The 13,838-nt window shown below is 35.9% G+C and overlaps 1 protein-coding gene across 1 annotated transcript in view; it reads right to left on the bottom strand.

Annotated features, from left to right (window-relative positions):
- Positions 1-11,478, bottom strand: part of emilin1b (elastin microfibril interfacer 1b) — a 50,039-nt gene extending 38,561 nt beyond the window's left edge. Inside the window, exon 1 of the mRNA XM_015345737.2 lies at positions 10,816-11,478. Coding sequence (XP_015201223.1) covers positions 10,816-10,979 — 164 coding nt within the window. The 5' untranslated portion in view covers positions 10,980-11,478. The remainder of the gene's footprint in view (positions 1-10,815) is intronic.
- Between the last annotated feature and the right edge of the window lie 2,360 nt (positions 11,479-13,838).

The raw sequence follows: 13,838 nt of genomic DNA on the forward strand, positions 1-13,838 counted from the left end.
AGGCGTTGCAATCACCAAGCAGTATGTGGATTGCCAGATAAAAGCTGTCACAATGTCTGTAGGAAAATGGCATCAATACACATTGTATTGCTCCTTATCATCCAGCACCCAAATGAGCAATACAATGAGAGGTGTGTACAAAACATAATGAAAGTCTGGATGAAAAAAGTTCTCAGTGCTAGACACATAAATACAAGGAATATAAATAAAAAACATCTTTCCTTTATTTCAGTAAGAGAACATACTAAGCTTGCCCAATATGTAATACTTGCACAGCTACTGTATATAAATTGCTCAATGAAATTCTGTTTTAACTCAATCAGCATTTCAACACTAATTCAGCATTTCAGTCTTCAAGTGCTAGTTAGATCTTAATCAGAATGTTAATCTTTATTAAAGTTAAATGACTTTGTTCAATCAAATCTTTTAATAATGATGTATTGTAGGTGTTACACTTCTATATGTGTTACAACTTAAAAGATTTTTGGTCTACAGTAGGGTCTCGACATCTCAAATGTACTTATTCGTAATTCAGTTTGGCTGAATGAGTAAAATTAGCAGCGGAAGAGACTAGGATCGTCGGATGCATCTAGCAAGTGAGTGAGCCTCTCCCTGCTACCTACAAAAGTACACACTACCTGGCGCCCGCATCTCTTCTTGTTTTTATATTGTAGTGAACACTTCCAGTTCTGTGTCGACAGCGCAGAGAATGACTGGCTGGAGATGCCTTTACAAGCTCACTGACAGTTTTCCTGTCTTTTTCATCATGGTGGACATGCTAATCATGCAGGCAGAGAATGAAAGTGCAGACATCCTCTGGACGCAGAGGAGAGGTTCACGTAGTTTATTTTCACTGAATAGCATACATTTGTGATTACTGTTGTTTGTTTAATTTGATCAATGTTATCTTAATTAACTTAAAGCCAATGTATTAGTACTTTAATTATGTTATAAATGAGAAATACAATACAAACTGTATGTATTTTAACCATACATACTATATACTGTAATACATTATCGGACGGTATAGGAGAGGACTTGGTTATATTCTAATTAAGCTATTCGCAATGGTTCTCTGCACCAAACCCTTGCAAATGTCAAGACTCTACTGTATTTATGTTTTCTTTTATTAAATCACAATTAACAATGGGTCACCCACTATCTGAGTGTTTTATTTTTAGGGGGGAAAGAGTATACTTTTAACTTTGTCTTTGACACATAATTTTTAATTCCTCTAGTGTTATTTCTGAGAAAAAGTCCATAATGGTCAGTTACAGTTATTTACTGAAGTATTTCAACTCATTTAGGCTTTCCACATAAGAGAAATATGGTTACTCTGGTAATCAACAGTAAGACTACATTTAATGTTTTAATTTTAAGTCCACAAAAAACATAAATCCATAACATAAAAATTGTCTTCACCAATCATTGTGAATTATACATGAAGTATTACGTCATCTTGCCAATATTTTCTCTTGGTAGCTGTACTTCAACATCATGCTTCATATCTGCCAAAACAAAAAGTCTGAAGTTCAGCAAACAGGCAGATTTAATTGAATTCTCTGCAGTTCCGTTTGCTTTTGTAACAAGACAAGAGTATCCTTTACAGTATGTGCACTGCCTGGCCACTTCAATAACACACTTTCCTATGGGATTTAAAATGGCCCTCAATTGTATACAGATATTACACTAATAAGGCTATGAGACACCAGCTGGTTAAAAAAAACCTATTTGAATGACTATTCATCATTTACATTTATCATTTTAACTGCTCCCGTTGTTTTCCCTGTGCATTTTACAAAAATGTCAAAAGTCATATTTTACTTCATGCATTTAATGTACTGTACATGTAAATAAGTGACTGTAAGTTTCTTTGATCTCAATTCCCTTTAACCAAGGGCAAGTCAGGACTTTATGACAATATGTTGAAACCATGAAGATGTTGTTCAACCAGGCCTTTCTCAGCCTTGCCTCTTGGTGTGTACACCCATTAGGGGTTTCTTTGGCTTGTGTAAATAATGTAAATACAGTTGATTTCCTCCCATAGGCTTGTTGGAACAAAGCAAGACAAATTCTTTTAAAATGAACATTTTTATCTTGCTTTTCCATATAATGGAATACTAGTTTTCTGTTTAGCCCAAATAGATACTGTTCATAGATTTCCTTTACCGAACTAGTGTGAACTGTTCTGTGAAGTAAGAAACATGATAAATGGAGGTACTAAAAACAAGTACTGTTTAAGAAAAGGTGCTACAGAAAATTACAAAAAGCCAAAGAAACTGGGTAACATATGCTTGGTTGCATATCTTTGTTTTTACATCTGTTAAAACAAAGAGTTCAAACAGGCAATCGAGCTGTACGGCCAAAAGTAAACATTCTTTTCCAAACCTTTTTAGTTTCATTATCTGTATGACTATAATGCGATTACTGTGTATGTACTGTATCAGAGATTATTACAGCAAATATAGAATCCTTCAACCACCCAAACACACAGTAACCTAGTACTTTTTTACTTGAAACTGTAGGCGGGCCAGCTATATTTTTTTAAAATGGTGATCAACATCCTCAGTACCAGCAACTGCATGTTGTAAATACTGTGTCACAGATTGTAACACAAGGGCCTTAAATAGCAACACTCCTGGTGAAAAAAAGCTTAATACCTTGTAACCCTTTTTCTTCCTGAATATTTTTAAATCGACAGCATACAGTACAGTACGTCCCTGCAGAACCCTTGAGTGGAGCTCTCTACTTATTGTGTCAGTTTTTTGATAAATGATCTAACTTCTTAATTATATGATGAACCGTACTAAAACAGAAAACCCCTATGTGCCTAATTATAATCATAATGTGAATAAAGAGATCATATACAGTAGCTCTCAAATCTATTCTGGAAAAGCACAGAAAGTATTATCCACTGAGCCAGACTGTAGAGATCCTTGAGATTACAAAGAGGCAGATCAAGTTTGAAGTAGCACTGGAATTTCTGTAAAAGGCATAAATAATATAAATATTAAGTACTGTAACAGTCAACTATAAAAATATAATCTTGGGTAAAAAAACAGACACTGAAGCTAATGCGTTGGGAGGCTGGAGTTCCACAATGGGAAACTTGATAACTAAATGAGTTGCCACCAAATGTATTCTGCTCTACTCAATGGTGAAATGTCAGAAGTATTCAGAAAGCAGATCATGTGCAGTAGAATATGGACATAGCAATTTAGGCAGGTAAGATGGAACTAAGATGTATTATATCGCTGTTGGCATACAGAAAGTCTGGCAGTGGTACATGCACAGACTGTAACTGAAATTAATTATATTAAAGTGCACATTTTTTAGGAAACTACTTACAGTACATTCATTTTCTTACTTTACCTTCCATCATCTAGCAGTGTAGAGGATCAAGGGATAGTGCACAGAAAATTAACGTATGAGACTATTTATCTTTCTATACTCATCCTTCTTGATTTCAGTGCTGCTTTTGACACTGTTGACCATGACATCTTACTTTCTCGGCTTGAGACTGTGTTTGGAGTTTCTGACACTGCTCTCAAATGGTTCAAGTCTTACCTCACTGATCGCTGTCACTTTGTCTCTCTTAATGGTTATAGGTCTGAAATTGGTCTTGTTAAGTCTGGTGTTCCTCAGGGCTCAATACTGGGCCCCTTGCTTTTCAGCATTTACATGTTTCCACTTGGACAGCTTTTAAGATCACATGGCCTCAGCTTTCATTTTTACACTGACGATACTCAAATATACATCCATACCAAACCTGACACTGATGTGGCTGTCTCTATTCTATCTAATTGCATCTCTGACATAAAAAACTTCAATGAATCAAAATTTCCTTCACCTTAATTGTGACAAGACTTAAGTCATACTTAGTGGCACCCCCCATCAACTTTGTAACGCCAGTCCTGTAACCCTATCTGTAGATGGTTCTGTACTTGAGCTTCAGTCTAAATTGAAAACCTTGGGGGTGATATTAAATTCAGGCTTAACATTCGACCCACACGTGCAGCATATTGTCAAAACATTTTTTTTCACATCAGAAATATCGCTAGACCACGCCCTATTTTATCACTAACTGTGGCTGAAAAGCTGATCAACACATTTGTGTTTTCCCAAATTGACTCGCTGGGGTATCCAAATCTACATTGAACAAACTGCAGTATGTCCAAAATCCGGCAGCCAGAATCCTGATCATGTCTAGTGCAAGTGATCACATTACTCCTATCCTGGAGTCCTTGCACTGGCTTCCTGTCAAATTCCATGTGGACATTAAAATTCTCATGCTCACCTATAAGGCTCTGCGTGGCTTGGCACCTCAGTACCTGTCTGAACTATTATCACCCTACTCCCCACCTTGCAACCTTCACTCTTCTAATTCTGCTCTCCTTACTGTCCCCCAAGCCCATCTACATTGTATGGGTGACTAGGCTTTCTCCTGTTATGCCCCCAAGCTCTGGAACTCTCTGCTCAAGGAGAGTCACCTTCTCTAAACTCCTTAAAATCCAGACTCAAAACTCTTCTTCAGAAGAGCCTTTACTTAACTGGTTCCATTCTTTACCCCTCTGCTCCTACCATACTGTACTTATTAACACCATCCACAGTCTCCTCTGTGTATTGTAATTGTGTTTTATCTTGTGTATTCTTATTTATTGTTGTTGTCATTCTGTAAAGCGCTTTGAGAAGTCACCTTTAAAGGCAATATATAAAATAAAGTTTATTATTATTATTACATATACTGTAAATAATTTATGAAAAATACATTCATCAATGCAACTACCTGTTGTGACAGTAAAACACCCAAACAAGTAAAGTCATCCATTTTCTTGTTAAGGTTCTGTGCAGCTAACAGCTTCTGGTTTCTTGGCTACAATGGTGATTTTTTTTCTGTTTCAGTGTGTGTTTTGCTTTGAATTTGGAGAATTACCAACAATAATTACCTTCTTATTCCTTACTTCTTATACAGTACACTGAAAAAAACATATTTGATGAATCATGTGGGTTGGACCTTGAAGAAGATATTGATTTTCCAGCTAGTAATAAATCAGTGGATGGGTTAATGCTGTTGCTCCTTCTACAACAACTGCTAAACAGAAAATTATTAGATTCCATATATTTAGTATTTGCATTAAATGCTGAGGAAAGTTAATCAGTTCCTCAGTCCATTCCTTCCAATTAACACCTATCAAATTATTGCCTGAAACTTACCATTCTTACTGACATTTTAATAGAAAACATAACTCCAAGAGGCTTGGTTGTTAAAGAAAACAAATACAGAAGTGAATTACTACTCCATGTGTTGTCAGGAGCTATGGAATACATCTATAAGGAAAGAGTAAAAATTGCTCAGACTGGTAATAACACAGAAAAGGATGTGCTCTGGAAAAACCTAGTGAAGTTGCACTTGCTACCAAACTTGAAATACAGCCTGAATTGTTAAGGTTCCAGCATGACTCTCCAGTATGCTCCTATTCTTTTTATGCTCAGCTACTAAGATTTCCCTTCAGTGGTAAAATTCCATATAAATATTCAATACTTAAACGGGCACAGTAAAGACATTAAATATACATATACATACTGTATACAGTACAGTTTGCATACAGTAATATGTTTATGTTCCTAAATCAATCTCTTTTATGAGCATGTGAAAGGCATGGTGAATCGGAGATTCTCAAAAATTACTGTACTTTGCATGATTGGAAACAAATGCGTGATTGCGAAATGCTGTGGTGTTACTTTTACAAAGACGGTTAATGAAAAAAAGAATGTGGACCAGGGCAATACTTTGAGTTTACAGCTTGTCCAAGGTCATTCATTATTAATACTATTAGTAATATCCTCGTTAAAGACTTTGATGGCAACAGCTCAAACATGAGAGGTTGAGCTTTATTAGCTCCACCTTGCGGAAATTCCAGATACTATTATTTTACTTGAGGTACAGTACTATTAGAGAATTTACAGTAACTCGCGGTAGACTGCGTAAAGCGCACCGCAAAATAATGCGGTATCGCCCGCTTGTTTTGAATGGCTGCATCTGTATCAACACTAGGGCTGTCCTAAAACTAATGACTTTTGGTCTTGAAGATCAGTTTCTTCAATGCAGACTCACTTAATTTACAGACATTTTGTCTGTTACAGACGTGAAATGGAATTCTTATGGAAAGATGTTGACCCATCTCTTTGGACCCCATTCTAAGTTTAGTTTTTCTCAGTTCTTAATTTTCCATTTTTCTGATTGCTTCATGGATTACCTGTGGTTGTTGAGGTTCACCTATAGTACTTGGCTGACATGTAGCAAAGATTTAGCACAAGATAAAGAAATATAAGACTTTATCAACTTAGGAAAAGAATCTGTTGTTCCAGATTTCATGCAATGGTTAGTTTCAGCTGGAGCTCAGGAGAATGTGGTGATGCTGTGTTTTTTTTCAGTGTTTTTAGAAGAAGGGATCTATTCCTAGATTCTGGACAGGCCATTGATATTTCTGAAAAGGAACAAGTAAAAGTTTATTCCATGCTGGAAAGAGAAGAAACACAATATTTCAGCTGTGGAGACTTCTTCGGTGATACTTTTGCTTCTGTTCTGCACTCTCTGTGTGAAACTTCAACAGTAATGCTCACCAAAAACAAGTACATTTAATTTCATCAAATGAAACCACCACAAAATCACAAAGACAATATGCCCAAAAGGGAATGTCTTTAAAGGGGTAAGCTTACTAAAGTTTCTATAGTATTTTTTCTATTAGTTACTGTAACTGGTACTATCAATGGTTTCTGAAAACTCAAACTTTCGGTGTTGTCTGATCCTGTATGTAGTCTGTAACTGTTTATATAAATAATGTCCAGGTCTTACTTTAGGTTAAGAAGGTTTAAACAGGTGATCATCTAGTCAACAGTGTTTGGAACTGTTGTTCTAAATATTTTAATAGTGCATGTCAGCATACTGTAACCGTCTGTAAAGTAAATATGAAAAGAGTAGTCCACAGTTTTTATATGTTAATGTTGAGTGATAATGTCTCTAGACTGTTAGTCCATTACAAGGTAGTAAAGATATAAGCAGGAAAAGAACCTAAAAAATACAACACAAACTAAAATTCACAAAACAGAGCTGACTATGATTTATCTTCAGGCACGCGCCTCTTGGTTTGAGTACATTTTTAAGATGAAACTAGTTTTGTCAGCCACATAACAGTTCCAAGATCTTTCTGGAATCCAAAACATCTTAGTGTATTAAAAATGTATTACAAATCACTTTGGTGTGATCCCTTCCATTCTCTCCAGTCTGAAGATATTTGCCAGCAAAACAATATTAAGGCTACACAGATTACCTGAGATAATGTCCATAGGGAACTTTATGAAAAAACAATTGCCAGGTTTTCAGTTGATTTGCTTTAGTTTTGATTACATCATCTATTCCTGAGTCCATAATTAAAGGGAATGTGTATTGTTAAACTGAATCCCACCCTGGAGACCAAAATGGCAAGAGGTGTCTACTGTATACTGCACCATATGTCTAGTTATTCCTCAGCTGTGACTAATTTGGCAGTAAATTTGAGAGTCATTATCTTTGTGTACTCTCAAAATATTGACCACATTTGTACTCATCTTTTAAACATCACATCTCCAAAGTCTTGGCACACTCATTGCACACCACATTCCCTTAAAAAGAAGGATGAGATCCAAGTATTACCACTTAGCCCTTGTTCCTCCAACAATGCAAAGCAGCTGGAGTACAATTCAAAGTTCCTAATGATTTTCCAAAGAAAAAAGCATCCTAAAGTGCTAAAGCCTCCTGCTACATTTTGGCAAGTCTCCCCAAACACAACTATTTTTTTTCATGTTTAACAACATAAACAAATAAATATAAACAAAATATCCACTTTTGGTAAAATGCCTAGTCTGAAGTGTTTCAGTTCTTAATGTTTGCTAATTTTACAGATCATTGATAAGATTCTTAAACCAGTTAATGTATGCTGCAAGTCTTTCACAGCAAAATACAGAACACTTATTACCAGTTGCTGACTAAGTTTATTTTCTCTAATTTTCTTGCCGGCGGTACCATTTATAAGACTGAGTTTATATTAACATATATATTAAAACCTTCTACCTGCATCTTAGAGATTATTGCTTTACTCTTACTCAAATCTGGCTTCTGTGCTCTTTGTCCATTTGTTACTAATCTATCAATATGTCCTCAATTTCCGCTTTTGTTACTATAGGATGAAGTCCTTATAGTTTGCTGCAATCACACTTATTCACACAAACTGTGACCGGGAATCCTAAATATTCACAACTATTGCCCTATTTCTAATTTACCTTATCTCATGGTAGTTCTGGAACAGACAGTAGCAGCTTTCATGTTACTGTACATCTAATAAACTTTCTAAATCTTTTACATTGAGGTAAGGACAGAGAGACTACTGACAGTTGTTTTTAAGGCACTTAATGCTTTACTGATGACTTTTGGCTCTGTGTCACTTAATTTTCTCATTTGGGATTTAAATGTCATGGAAAAATATCTAAGAATCACTGGTACTTCATTAGTTTGACTCCCTATTAGGCTACCAGGAGCCAATGCAGAAATCGTGGTGGTTTTAAATCTGCAATCAATTAAACAGGATGCTTAACTGATTTTTGTGCTGGAATCTTTACTATTTAAATTAGCTTCACTGATATGAAGATGACACTAATGGCCAAAGCACATAGCACTAAGGAATGGGTGATGCCATGCTGTAAGAAGAACTATTTTTAGGTGACCTGACTATTTGGTCATTTAAGGTCTCACTGTTCATAAAAAGGTGAGGTGTTAACCTCAATGTCCTAACTAAATCTGCCTTACCTCACATTCCCCGAATCATTTAATCGGTGAAGTACTGTATGTTCTTACTTTTCCACCTGATCTGCTTTTTAATGGAATTGCTGACATATTTGCTTCTCTGTGTCTCAAAGGTGGGTGCTGCAATTCAGTAGTGGATTAAGTGGATAATTTTCCATATGTAGAGTGACTTGGGATCCTTCAGGATGAAAGTTGCAATACAAATGCAAAGAATAATAATCATTTTTATTATTATTGTAGATTCTAACCTTTAGAGGTCTCATATTAAGACATGGATGTAACAGACCTAACTGTAGCTGTTTTAAACTGTGACAAGAGTGATTAACTCATAGGCCCGCAACATCAGTGTCAGAAAGTTGGTAACTTCCATGTTTTTGTTAATGGTGTTGAAACCCAAGACTCAACGGAAATTAGAAACCTACGGCAGGTGCTAGTTTTGAAACTGTGTTGACATTTGAACTGCTTGTTAGGGCCATCACTTTACTTATCTGGTTCTATTCTTTACCCCTCTGCTCCTACTATATTTAGCACCACCATCTACTGTCTACTCTGTATATTGTAATTGTGTTTTATCTTGTGTATTCTTTTTATTTATTGTTGTTGTCATTCTGTAAAGCACTTTGAGAAGCCACCTTTAAAGGCGCTATATAAAATAAAGTTTATTATTATTATCACGGGATATTTTTCTTCAACTTGCATAACTTTGGTTAAGGACCTATCTCTTTTTATCTGATGCTCATCCCCAGTAAATAGTACTTGTTCCCTGTGAAATTTAGTGTTCACGTCTAAGACACCGAATGTTCTACTGTGGCTTCAGATTCTTCGGATTTAGATCGGATTTGTTGCATGAGTATAGTCCAATTCATTATCTGCTGATTCAAGCCCACTTACTCCACAGAATTCCACACTCACAATGGGTGATAGAGACTTTTTGCGTGCAGCATTGCGTCTGTAAAACTCACTGCCCATAAACCATTAGTCACATACTGTACTGCTGACATTTTTTCAACTCATTTGATGACCTATAATTTCAATATAACTTTATTTTCACTCTTCGGTATACTGGGTCAATTCGTCGTGATTTTCTTATGTATAATATGTGTGGAGTATTTTAAATAATATGCTCATAAATAATATTGTATATTCTTTTAATCTTGAAATATTGTTAAGTATACATTAGGTATTAGGTATATTAAAGGCTTGTCAGGAGAGTCTCTGGCTCCCACACGACCCTTAATTGGAAGAAGGATATGGATGGATAGATGTGCAGTTTTGTGCACCTTTTGTTGTTATATACTGTAAACTAACATGCTGGATACCCAAAGCTCGTCCGTGAATTGCTGCCACCATCTGGTATTAGGTTTGCTCCGTCTAGTTCCTTCACCGACATGCATACCGCAACGTCTTTTCTGGTTTAACACAGTACAGTTTCTTGAATTTTCATAGTAGTTCACACTTTAACCACTATACAACCCACAGCTAATGCAGAGGCATGCAGAGACGGCTTTAAAATAGATACCTACAGTAAAGTTCGACTTCAAGGATACACGCGTAGGTAGACACACAAAAGTTGTTCTTGGTAAGTATTCATCTGTTGCGGACAGCCAAGAGGTCATTCTGTTTCCATTTTTTTCCCTTAAACACATATTTTTTACTTAATCTGAAAATGTTAATCTTCATTTACAGTCCACATTACCACTGAAAACGGTTGATCGCCGTCCACACGTTTTTAAAAGTAATAATGTTTTGTGCAAGATTGGTTTTTAGGTCCCGTGTTCACAGTTCTCATGGATAAAATATTTAATAAATTACGAATGTTATTCGTCACGTCTCTTAAGTGTCTTTCCTAAAAGTTTCTCATTCTGTTTGTCTATTACTAGGTTGTTCTGCATTTGTCGCAAGACGGAGTTTCAATACACTATATGTTGAGCCCAGAGAAATTTGCATGTTCAATAAACTAGAAAAAAAAAACTTACCTGTGTCTGCTAGCTGCTCTTGGCCCATTCTGTGACTGTGACTGGGTAGACTGAAATTGATTCTGCCCAGTGTAGAGATTGTATCGCTGAGGGTAAGATACACTCCAAGCCCCTCCAAAAAGGGTAAAAAACGACAGTAATAGACAAGGAACAGATCCTGCCATTCCTAAATACACACCGTAAAACAATGCAAATAGCAATGCACGATCCAATAAATAAGGAAAGCGTGTCACCAGTTAATTACTTCAATATTTCAAAAAATAGAAAGTGAGTGATTAGCGTGACGCAGCTTCTCCTTTAAGACGGAAAGTTTAAAAAAGCTATCTATTCAAAGTCATAATGAAGTAACAGTCGCAAAAGTGATATAAAAATCAAACTAGACATCTATTTGGACTTCTCTGACATCCTCTGTCTCTTCACATCCGTTAAGCTTGAAACTAGACGACGAACATTTTGTCCTCTTATTTGCAGCATGAAGAAACAAAATCTGATTTAACCGCTAAATCAGCTCTTCGTGGCTCACCAAAAATCAGTCTTCACCTTTGCGTAACAAAAATTTCAAAGGTTTTCTTTAACCAAAGATGTGCACGTTCTTCTACCGAGATGATGGTATTCCCTGCACAACAGCGCACACAAAACCCCACACTCCCTCTCAATTTTCCACCCTCCTCCCTTCCACCGTCTGTAGCCCTCCTTTTTATACCAGCCCCCTCCCAATGACACATCTTTCCAAAAACGTACACCCACTGGCGTTTCAAGAAAATATACCCAATTGAACTTATCAAAGGAAAATACCAGGGGCAGGAAAACCCTACTTTACTGAACCAAAGGAAATAAAAATTATATTCTTGAAGGATAACCAGTACTTATTTTCCAGAAATAAGGTGAAGATTTTATATACTGTATGAACGACTCTGCTTTCTGCAATTCTATTTATGTAGTGATCATTTCTCTCATTCTACCATGCATTAACCAGCATTATTATTTCTCAGTCTGTGTTTTGTGTGTCTTTCAAAATCCAAGTACTGTACATAGAGCAGCAACAAAATATGTTGAGGGGTTAAAACTGATCATTTCTGAGAACAATGTTTCAAATACTGGTAGAAGACTACTTTCTTAAAACTTTCATAGAACATCAATATTAATTCATAACACATTGATCAATCATCTAAGATGTATATTTAGAGTTCTGAGGTGCATACTCAGCAGAATTAGCAAAGGTTTAGATTACTGTTAAAATCCCAGTTTCCTCAATATGGAAACTACTGTATTTCACACATTTCTTCTTGAGAATGAAAGTTTAGAGTGAACATGCAACTCCTCTGTGCAACTGAGTGAACTGAAGATCATTGGTTATATGATAATATGATAATAAATAATACGATAAGAATGATCTATTGACGAGGCACAGGACAGTAACCGTTTGACGAAAGGGTATTCAAATACCAGACCATCCAATTCATTCCATGACAGGATTAATTTTTGATTAATACAATAGTTAATTCAAGTGTATAATTAAACAACTAGCTGTGTCAAAGACTTGTTGAAAGCCTTGGGTGATAAAATACCTGAACTATTCCAAAACATCTGGATAAAAGTCATGCTTCTTATGTGTTAAGGCAAGACAAAAGTACGAAAGACGAAAGTACCTGCCAACATATTCACATTCTTTTAAAGGACATAACATAATTAATTATACTTCTGTTTTCTTTATGCACTCTCTTATCATTAAAGAGTGCTAATGGTAACAGATCTGTTGCATCATATAACAGCTGTACTAAATTTACCAACAGCTGCATACCATGTTTAAGATATTAAGCTGATGGATTTCGTACTCATATGAGCTAATTTATGTTCCCATCATGCCCCTTCCTGGCTGTTAATTTTCTGAATGTTTAATTGTGCTGTTATTTGCAAAGCTCTATATTTTAGATAGAAGTATTTGGATACAATGCCAGTACTTCATTTTATCCAGATCAGCATAGTTTTGTTTTTTGTTTTCTTTTTCCAGACTGATGTTGACAGTGTCCTAGTCTGTGACAAAATTACTATTTTAGAAGATATTTTTCAATATTTAATGTTTGTAAGCTTCTATGATGTCTTGGAGCACAAACTGCAGACAGTTTCAAGCCTCTAGTAATAAAGAAATGTCCTCTGCTCAAAGTTGAATGATTCTTGAATAGGAAATAGAAAATGCCAAACAGTTTGAAGGAAGTCCCTGTTATATTATACTTATATAAAGCAATGTGACAGTAATGAGATTTGAACAATATGACTTTGCCATCTATGACTACAAGCCATCTATTGACTAGAAATTTGACAACAAAGAAAGGACCCAATGTGAGAAGAAAACGTACAGTATTTCTGCAATCTGTGAAGTGCAAGTTTAAACCAGGTTTGAGTGCTGATAAATCCTGCCAAATTCTATTCAACCATTCAACTATTATGGCTGCCTACAAAACAGAGGCAGTATGAATTCTCAGAAAAATGGTGGTTAGGCAGCAGACGGAATTTAAGCAGAAGCCTCAATTTGACGTGTGTAAATTGCATTGTCGCTAGTACGATGCCTACCAAATTTGGAACAAACTGGCCAATCGTTTTTGCAATATTTATGAAGAAGGGAACAAAATGGCTATCTGCCAGGCATCCTGGCTTACACAGAAACCCTATTTACTGTGTCATGATTGCATTATCACTAGGATGGTACTATGTTTGTACTTTCTATAGGTCTCTTACACAAGCTTCTTCTGTCCAACTGTTTGGCAAGATAACTTGACATGTGACAAAATGAAGGTCCTGCATAATCTACAATGGCTGCTTGTTAGGTATTCTGTTGGCAGTACAATTAGAGATTGTTGAAATATGGTTTCGGTGCAAAATGCCACCTGACTGTCCTTTGTGTTCTGTTATCAAGAAGTAATTTCAAATGAGACACAATTGATCTCCTACATTAAAAACCGCTTGATCAGTGTTCACTGTATCAGCTGGTTTTCATTCTAGCTGAAATCTAAATTGCAGATGGT

Source organism: Lepisosteus oculatus, chromosome 2 (genome assembly GCF_040954835.1).
Source record: "Lepisosteus oculatus isolate fLepOcu1 chromosome 2, fLepOcu1.hap2, whole genome shotgun sequence".
NCBI lineage: Eukaryota > Metazoa > Chordata > Actinopteri > Semionotiformes > Lepisosteidae > Lepisosteus > Lepisosteus oculatus.